General features: G+C 45.4%; 2 protein-coding genes across 2 annotated transcripts in view; one reads left to right on the top strand and one right to left on the bottom strand.

Annotated features, from left to right (window-relative positions):
* Nucleotides 1–181, bottom strand: part of LOC115121299 (elastase-1) — a 4,692-nt gene extending 4,511 nt beyond the window's left edge. Inside the window, exon 1 of the mRNA XM_029650360.2 lies at nucleotides 72–181. Coding sequence (XP_029506220.1) covers nucleotides 72–111 — 40 coding nt within the window. The 5' untranslated portion in view covers nucleotides 112–181. The remainder of the gene's footprint in view (nucleotides 1–71) is intronic.
* A 1,049-nt stretch (nucleotides 182–1,230) lies between these two features.
* Nucleotides 1,231–10,000, top strand: part of LOC115121300 (elastase-1-like) — an 11,693-nt gene continuing 2,923 nt past the window's right edge. The window contains exons 1-4 of the mRNA XM_065002072.1: nucleotides 1,231–1,339; nucleotides 4,290–4,393; nucleotides 4,972–5,072; nucleotides 6,826–6,951. Of these exons, the coding sequence (XP_064858144.1) occupies nucleotides 1,300–1,339; nucleotides 4,290–4,393; nucleotides 4,972–5,072; nucleotides 6,826–6,951 (371 nt within the window). The 5' untranslated portion in view covers nucleotides 1,231–1,299. The remainder of the gene's footprint in view (nucleotides 1,340–4,289; nucleotides 4,394–4,971; nucleotides 5,073–6,825; nucleotides 6,952–10,000) is intronic.

Genomic DNA, 10,000 nt, shown 5'->3' with positions numbered 1-10,000 from the left:
AGACAGACCGAGAGAGTGTCTGGTAGAAAAAGACAGACAGACAGAGTGTCTGGTAGAGGTTCAGTTCTTACCCAGGGCTGCGAGAGCGCTCAACAGGACGAACCTCAGCATATTTTCAGTCTGTTAGTGTCAGTCTGTTAGTGTCAGTCTGTTAGTGTCAGTCTTTCCTGATGGGATATTTCTGACTCTGTTTTATACCCTCAGGAGGCAGGAACACCCCTCCTGACCTCCTCCTGTCTGCTGGTTTGGCTCGATCAGGGTGTAGGGGGTGTGTCCCAAATCACACCCTATTCTGTGCACTAAAGTGGGGATCACATGTAATTTGGGACGTAGATGTGCTGTACTTTCAGATTGGCAACACAAGGTGTAGAATGGAACAGCTGCAGCTGTTATTATCAGCGCGAGATAAGCAAAAGGCAAACAGAAAGACCCACATGAAAAAACAAACCCGAGGGTTTACAATCAATAAACCATACTGTAGACTTTTTTTTTGTTTTTGAAGTTTACAGAGTATTTCAAACATTTCATAAAAACTTGTATTTTATCCCTCAACACCTTTAAAAACAGTCATATTTTCCAATAATTACACGAGATAAGGCAATGATCCTGGAACAATCCACCTAACAGTAACACAGCTGGATCTGATAACCCTACCTCAGGTACTATACAGTAACACAGCTGGATCTGATAACCCTAACCTCAGGTACTGTACAGTAACACAGCTGGATCTGATAACCCTACCTCAGGTACTGTACAGTAACACAGCTGGATCTGATAACCCTACATCAGGTACTGTACAGTAACACAGCTGGATCTGATAACCCTAACCTCAGGTACTGTATGTGAGGTGAGGTGAGGTGAGGTGAGGTGAGGTGAGGTGAGGTGAGGTGAGGTGAGGCGAGGTGAGGTGAGGTGAGGCGAGGCGAGGCGAGTTGAGGTGAGGCGAGGCGAGGCGAGGCTAGGCCAAAGACCTTGGATAGTGATATAATGGTGGGACAAAACACAGGTGGTTACCTGCCGCCACCCTGACGTTGTACAAACACCTACACCACAGCCAGTCCAGACCAGACATGTAGGTTTTTCAGAAATCCTGGGTGGAGGATTCCCTCCTAGCTTATTCTCTCTTGATTCCAGGAATCCTCCAACCAGGATTTTGGGAAAAACTGTGGCATTTTGGGAAAGTTACCTGAATTTTGTAACCATAGAAACATCAGGTTGGGTGTTCTCGTGTCTCCTGAGGGTATAAAACAGGGACCGGAATATTCCATCAGCACAGACTGACACTGACAGACTGAAAATATGCTGAGGTTCGTCTTGTTGAGCACTCTCGCAGCACTGGGTAAGAAATTACCATCTCTATACTCTCTTCCCTTGAAGAAATGAACCATCTCTATACTCTCTCTCCTTGAAGTAATGAACCATCTCTATACTCTCTCTCCTTGAAGAAATGACCATCTCTATACTCTCTCTCCTTGAAGAAATGAACAATCTCTATACTCTCTCTCCTTGAAGAAATGACCATCTCTATACTCTCTCTCCTTGAAGAAATGACCATCTCTATACTCTCTCTACTTGAAGAAATGGCCATCTCTACACAGAGTATTTATTCACCCTCTGATTGAGACTAATAGACTAGATTTAGATTTTATTAGGATCCCCATTAGCCGACGCCAAGGGCGAAATCTATTCTTCCTGGGGTCCGACACATAATGAAAAGCCTTTACAAACCAAATACTTACAGTTTACATACAGTACATTTAAAAACAGACGTACACGCATATATAAATAACTACATAAAGTTTACATATGCCTTAACTAGGTTAAATATGGCTTAACTAGGTTACATATGCCTTAACTAGGTTACATACGGCTTAACTAGGTTAACCAGGTCAAATAGGGGAGAGACCATACAGTATACATAGGCCTTAACAAGGTTACATATGGCTTAACTAGGTTAACCAGGTCAAAGAGGGGAGAGACCATACAGTATACATATGCCTTAACTAGGTTAACTAGGTCAAATAGGAGAGAGACCATACAGTATACATATGCTTTAACTAGGTTACATATGGCTTAACTAGGTTACATATGCCTTAACTAGGTTACATATGGCTTAACTAGGTTAACCAGGTCAAATAGGGGAGAGACCATACAGTATACATATGCCTTAACTAGGTTAACCAGGTCAAATAGGGGAGAGACCATACAGTATACATATGCCTTAACTAGGTTACATATGGCTTAACTAGGTTAACTAGGTCAAATAGGGGAGAGACCATACAGTATACATATGCCTTAACTAGGTTACATATGGCTTAACTAGGTTAACTAGGTCAAATAGGGGAGAGACCAGTGGACCGCAAGGTCTGAGAATCTACAATTCTACACATTTTGCCATGGTGCAAAGACAACAATGTGCATTTATATAGCTAATCTCATGCTAACGTGCCTTCAGAAGGTATTCACACCCCTTGACTTTTCCCACATTTTGTCGTTGTTACAGCCTGAATTTAATACAGATTAAATGTAGATTTTTGTTTGGGTCACTGGCCTATACCGTAATGTCAAAATGGAATTATGTTTTTACAAAAATTTGACGAATTAATTAAAAAATGATACGCTGAAATGTCTTGAGTCAATAAGTATTCAAACTCTTTGTTATAGCAAGCCTAAATAAGTTCAGGAGTAAAAACGTGCTTAACAAGTCTCACATAACGAGTTGCATGGACTCACACTCTGTGTGCAATAATAATGTTTAATATGATTTTTGAATGACTACCTCATCTCTGTACCCCACACATACAATTATCTGTAAGGTCCCTCGGTCAACCTCTACTTTGAGACAAACATACATACTGGTGACATTAGCTTTCCTAGGTTCTTCTTTGTAGCATTTGACAGCACGGCAGGGTAGCCTAGTGGTTAGAGTGTAGAGGCGGCAGGGTAGCCTAGTGGTTAGAGTGTAGAGGCGGCAGGGTAGCCTAGTGGTTAGAGTGTAGAGGCGGTAGGTAGCCTAGTGGTTAGAGTGTAGAGGTGGCAGGTAGCCTAGTGGTTAGAGTGTAGAGGTGGTAGGTAGCCTAGTGGTTAGAGTGTAGAGATGGGAGGGTAGCCTAGTGGTTAGAGTGTAGAGGTGGCAGGGTAGCCTAGTGGTTAGAGTGTAGAGGTGGTAGGTAGCCTAGTGGTTAGAGTGTAGAGGCGGCAGGGTAGCCTAGTGGTTAGAGCGTTGGACTAGTAACCGGAAGGTTGCAAGTTCAAACCCCCGAGCTGACAAGGTACAAATCTGTCGTTCTGCCCCTGAACAAGCAGTTAACCCACTGTTCCTAGGCCGTCATTAAAAATAAGAATTTGTTCTTAATAACTGACTTGCCTAGTTAAATATAAAATAATTATAAAATATGTATCACATTACATTACATTTAAGTCATTTAGCAGACGCTCTTATCCAGAGCGACTTACATTAGTCAAGATTATATAAAACTAGAGCCTGCAGGACTTGTTTCATCAACTTTGTTGTTAAAAAAAAAAGTTGGACATCTCCTTATCACAGACAGACCTCTCCCAATCCTTACAACAATTTAATCAATATGTCTTGACCGTGACAATTTACAGTCTAAGATGACACCGAGAAGTTTAGTCTCCTCAACTTACTCTACAGCCACGTCATTCACTACCAGATTCAACTGAGGTCTACAACTTAGGGAATTATTTGTAACGAATACATTGCCTTTAGTTTAAGATATGTTCAGGACTAGTTTATTACTAGTCACCATTGACGTCCCCAGAGCCGGGCTTACGGGCTTCAGACACCGAATGATTATGTCTCAGCCCCGAGTCTTTCAGCCTGCTGGGATGGTGTAAAACAAGTTAGGCTACAGTGCATTACACAATGCAATGAATACTCCAATCAGGAGCCCTGGCCTGCCCTGCCTTTTAGTGCTGTCTAAAACCAGCATTTCTGTGTACGTGGCACTTTAGGATGTGAAGTGTGAGGGGGGGGGGGTGTACTTGTCTCATGGTCTGAGAGTCTTAGGTGCCTTTTGTCAAACTCCAAATGGGCTGTCATGTGCCTTTTACTGAGGAGTGGTTTCCGTCTGGCCACTAGAATGATGGAGGCCACTGTGTTCTTGGGGATCTTCAATGCTGCAGAATTTTTTTGGTACCCTTCCCCAGAACTGTGCCTCGACACAATCCTGTCTCAGAGCTCTACGGACAATTCCTTCGATCTCATGGCTTGGTTTCCTTTTCTTTTTTTCTATATACATATACAACTGTATTTCCTCTGTCCCCAGTGCTGTCTGAGAATCTGGTTCCCCAGCCCAGATACCTGGAAGATGGAGCTGAGGAAAGAGTTGTGGGTGGCGAGGTCGCCCAGCCCAACTCCTGGCCCTGGCAGGTAAAACGTTTTCCTTTGGGGTGTCAGGTAGCCTAGTGGTTAGAGTGTTGGACCAGTAACCGAAAGGTTGCTGGATCGAATCCCTGAGCTGTTGTTCTACCCCTGAACAAGGCAGTTAACCCACTGTTCCCCGGTAGGCATTCATTGTAAATAAGAATTTGTTCTTAACTGACTTGCCTAGTTTAATTAAGGATGAATAAAAAATAGTCTCTTGTAGCCTGATGGAACCAGCCTGATTGCTGTAATCACCATTCTGTGCAGTAAAACAGGCTGTTACCACCAGTGAAGTCTCCCGTGACAGCCTGGCTGATTTGATTCTGGGTGTCAACATTAGCCTGCGCCCAGATCTTTCTTTCTGTGCTTCACCCAGTTCCTCTGTACTAGAGGAGTTGGCCATGGGACCTGGGACCCGGCAAGGATGTAGCTGCACCTGACAGTTTAATACTATGAAACACACTTTTCTACTTTTGTCAAAATCTTTTTTTGTAAATCTTTTTTTGTTCTAATTCTCTCCTCCCTTCTGCTTCTCATCTTATACATCCTCCTCTTACCTCTCTCTCTTTCTCTCTTGTCCTCAGATCTCTCTCCAGTACCTGTCTGGCAGCTCCTACTACCACACCTGTGGAGGTAGTCTGATCAGGAGAGGATGGGTGATGACTGCTGCTCACTGTGTGGACAGGTTGGACAAAGGAAGCTATTAGATTTTATAGTGAAACTCTGAAACCTCTTGACAAGGTCGCTTGGCGTTAGGTTAAAGCTCTGCTATAGGTAACACAGTGCCCCTGGTCGCCCTGGGCTCATTTGATAAACATATTTTTTATCAAACGGAGGAGATGAGCTTCCAGCGTTGTGATAAACAAAATTCATTCTGCATTTCTATTGAGCGTGCAATGATGTGCAACGATGTAACGACGTAACGATGTGCAACGATGTGCAACGATGTAACGACATAACGATGTGCAACGATGTAATGATGTGCAATGATGTAACGATGTGCAACGATGTAATGATGTGCAATGATGTGCAACGATGTAATGATGTGCAACGATGCAACGATGTAACGATGTGCAACGATGTAACGATGTAACGATGTGCAACGATGTAACGATGTGCAACGATGTAACGATGTAACGATGTAACGATGTGCAACGATGTAACGATGTGCAACGATGCAATGATGTGCAACGATGCAATGATGTGCAACGATGTAACGATGTGCAACGATGTAATGATGTGCAACGATGTAATGATGTGCAACGATGTAACGATGTGCAACGATGTAACGATGTGCAACGATGCAACGATGTGCAACGATGTAATGATGTGCAACGATGTAACGATGTGCAACGATGTAACGATGTGCAACGATGTAACGATGTAACGATGTGCAACGATGTAACGATGTGCAACGATGTAACGATGTGCAACGATGTGCAACGATGTAACGATGTGCAACGATGTAACGATTTGCAACGATGTAACGATGTAACGATGTGCAACAATGTAACGATGTGCAACAATGTAACGATGTGCAACGATGTAACGTTGTGCAATGATGTAACGATGTAACGATGTGCACCGATGTAACGATGTGCAACGATGTAACGATGTAACGATGTAACGATGTGCAACGATGTAACAATGTGCAACGATGTAACGATGTGCAACGATGTAACGATGCAACGATGTAACGATGTGCAACGATGTAACGATGTAACGATGTGCAACGATGTAACGATGTAATGACGTGCAACGATGTAACGATGTAACGATGTAACGATGTAACGATGTAACGATGTGCAACGATGTTACGATGTGCAATGATGTAACGATGTGCAACGATGTAACGATGTTACGATGCAACGATGTAACGATGTAACGATGCAACGATGTAACGATGTGCAACGATGTAACGATGTGCAACGATGTAACGATGTAACGATGTAACGATGTGCAACGATGTAACGATGTAACGACGTGCAACGATGTAACGATGTAACGATGTGCAACGATGTGCAACGATGTAACGATGTGCAACGATGTAACGATGTAACGATGTGCAACGATGTAACAATGTGTAACGATGTGCAACGATGTAACGATGTGCAACGATGTAACGATGTGCAACGATGTAACGATGTAACAATTTGCAACGATGTAACGATGTGCAACGATGTGCAACGATGTAACGATGTGCAACGATGTAACGATGTGCAACGATGTGCAACGATGTCAGAGAAAAAAATATGATTATTTAAAGTAGACCTAACGTATGTGGCAGTTTCCCTGCAACAGATTCCAACTCTAAGATCTCTATAATATATATGTATATGTTGCATAACTTCCTAACTGACTTCCTAACTGACTTCCTAACTGACTTCCTAACTGACTTCCTAAGTGACCAAGGTATTATTGCGTGTGTGTGTCTTCAGCCAGAGGACTTGGCGTGTGGTTCTGGGAGACCACAACCTGAACAGCAACGAGGGTAAGGAGCAGATCATGACCGTCAACAAAGTCTACATCCACAATGGGTGGAACTCCAACAACATCGCTGGAGGGTACGTCCTGTTTTCAAAGTTGAAAATTGATTGTTTAAAAATATATATATATATATTATTTTATTCTGAGACATTCACTGATAGCAATTTTAGTATAATATGGTTCAGTACCTCAAAAACGTGTACTATAACCATAATGTCATTACTGTGACATATATGTTATGTCACCACAAGGGACATGCAGTAGAACTAATATGTCAGCCAAGGTGACTACATTTAACTACAATGGTAAAATGGCACACTTTAAATACATATATATATATTCTAAGGAGACCATGATGCAGCTATATAAGCTCTTTAAAAAAATGTTTTTGATGCTGTGTATGTTTATAATACAGTGACCCAAGAGCTATACTTAGCATTTAGTAGATATTCCACAATAATATATATTTTAATACAATTTTTTTTTTTTTTTATATAAATAGGAAAGTCAGTTAAGAACAAATTCTTATTTTCAATGACGGCCTACCCGGGGAACAGTGAGTTCACTGCCTTGTTCAGGGGCAGAACGACAGAGTTTTACCCTGTCAGCCCGAGGATTCGATCCAGCAAACTTTTGGTTATTGGCTCAACACTCTAACCACTAGACTACCTGCCTCCTCTAACCTCTACACTACCTGCCGCTCTAACCACTAGGCTACCTGCCTCCTCTAACCGCCAGGCTACCTGCCTCTCTAACCACTAGGCTACCTGCCTCCTCTAACCGCCAGGCTACCTGCCTCTCTAACCACTAGGCTAGCTGCCTCCTCTAACCTCTAGACTACCTGCCGCTCTAACCACTAGACTACCTGCCTCTCTAACCTCGAGACTACCTGGCGCTCTATCCACTAGGCTATCTGCCGCTCTATCCACTAGGCTACCTGCCGCCTCTGCACTCTATCCACTAGGCTACCTGCCGGCTCTAACCACTAGACTACCTGCCGCCTCTACACTCTAAACACAAGACTACCTGCCTTCTCTGACCACTAGGCTACCTGCCTCCTCTAACCGCTAGGCTACCTGCCGCTCTAACCGCTAGGCTACCTGCCTCCTCCAACCACTGGGCTACCTGCCGCTCTAACCACTAGGCTACCTGCCTCCTCTAACCACTAGGCTACCTGCCTCCTCTAACCACTAGGCTACCTGCCTCCTCTAACCACTAGGCTACCTGCCTCCTCTAACCGCTAGACTACCTGCCGGCTCTAACCACTAGGCTACCTGCCTCTCTAACCACTAGACTACCTGCCGGCTCTAACCACTAGGCTACCTGCCTCTCTAACCACTAGACTACCTGCCGGCTCTAACCACTAGACTACCTGCTTCCTCTAACCGCTAGGCTACCTGCCGGCTCTAACCACTAGGCTACCTGCCTCTCTAACCACTAGACTACCTGCCGCTCTAACCACTAGACTACCTGCCGGCTCTAACCACTAGGCTACCTGCCTCCTCTAACCACTAGACTACCTGCCTCCTCTAACCACTAGGCTACCTGCCTCCTCTAACCGCTAGACTACCTGCCGGCTCTAACCACTAGGCTACCTGCCTCCTCTAACCACTAGATTACCTGCCTCCTCTAACCACTAGGCTACCTGCCTCTCTAACCACTAGACTACCTGTCGCTCTAACCACTAGACTACCTGCCGGCTCTAACCACTAGGCTACCTGCCTCCTCTAACCACTAGACTACCTGCCTCCTCTAACCACTAGACTACCTGCTTCCTCTAACCACTAGACTACCTGCTTCCTCTAACCGCTAGACTACCTGCCGGCTCTAACCACTAGACTACCTGCCGCTCTAACCACTAGACTACCTGCCTCTCTAACCACTAGACTACCTGCCGGCTCTAACCACTAGGCTACCTGCCTCTCTAACCACTAGACTACCTGCCGGCTCTAACCACTAGACTACCTGCCGCTCTAACCACTAGGCTACCTGCCTCCTCTACTCTATCCACTAGACTACCTGCCTCATCTAACCACTAGGCTACCTGCCGCTCTAACCACTGGGCTACCTGCCTCTCTAACCACTAGACTACCTGCCTCATCTAACCACTAGACTACCTGCCTCTCTAACCACTAGACTACCTGCCTCTCTAACCACTAGACTACTTGCCGCTCTAACCACTAGACTACCTGCCTCTCTAACCACTGGGCTACCTGCCTCTCTAACCACTAGACTACCTGCCTCTCTAACCACTAGACTACTTGCCGCTCTAACCACTAGACTACCTGCCTCTCTAACCACTGGGCTACCTGCCCCTCTAACCACTAGACTACCTGCCGCTCTAACCACTAGACTACCTGCCGCTCTAACCACTAGACTACCTGCCGGCTCTAACCACTAGGCTACCTGCCGGCTCTAACCACTAGGCTACCTGCCTCCTCTAACCGCTAGACTACCTGCCGGCTCTAACCACTAGACTACCTGTCGCTCTAACCAATAGACTACCTGCCTCTCTAACCACTAGACTACCTGCCTCTCTAACCACTAGACTACCTGTCGCTCTAACCACTAGACTACCTGCCGGCTCTAACCACTAGACTACCTGCCGCTCTAACCACTGGGCTACCTGCCTCTCTAACCACTAGACTACCTGCCGCTCTAACCACTAGACTACCTGCCGCTCTAACCACTAGACTACCTGCCGGCTCTAACCACTAGGCTACCTGCCTCCTCTAACCGCTAGACTACCTGCCGGCTCTAACCACTAGGCTACCTGCCTCCTCTAACCACTAGACTACCTGCCGGCTCTAACCACTAGACTACCTGCCTCCTCTAACCACTAGACTACCTGCCTCATCTAACCACTAGGCTACCTGCCGCTCTAACCACTGGGCTACCTGCCTCTCTAACCACTAGACTACCTGCCGCTCTAACCACTAGACTACCTGCCGGCTCTAACCACTAGGCTACCTGCCTCCTCTAACCGCTAGGCTACCTGCCTCCTCTAACCGCTAGACTACCTGCCGGCTCTAACCACTAGACTACCTGTCGCTCTAACCAATAGACTACCTGCCTCTCTAACCACTAGACTACCTGCCTCTCTAACCACTAGACTACCTGTCGCTC

Source organism: Oncorhynchus nerka, linkage group LG15 (genome assembly GCF_034236695.1).
Source record: "Oncorhynchus nerka isolate Pitt River linkage group LG15, Oner_Uvic_2.0, whole genome shotgun sequence".
NCBI lineage: Eukaryota > Metazoa > Chordata > Actinopteri > Salmoniformes > Salmonidae > Oncorhynchus > Oncorhynchus nerka.
The sequence above is the reverse complement of the archived record's forward strand: the minus strand, read 5'-3'. Positions and strand labels throughout refer to the sequence as shown.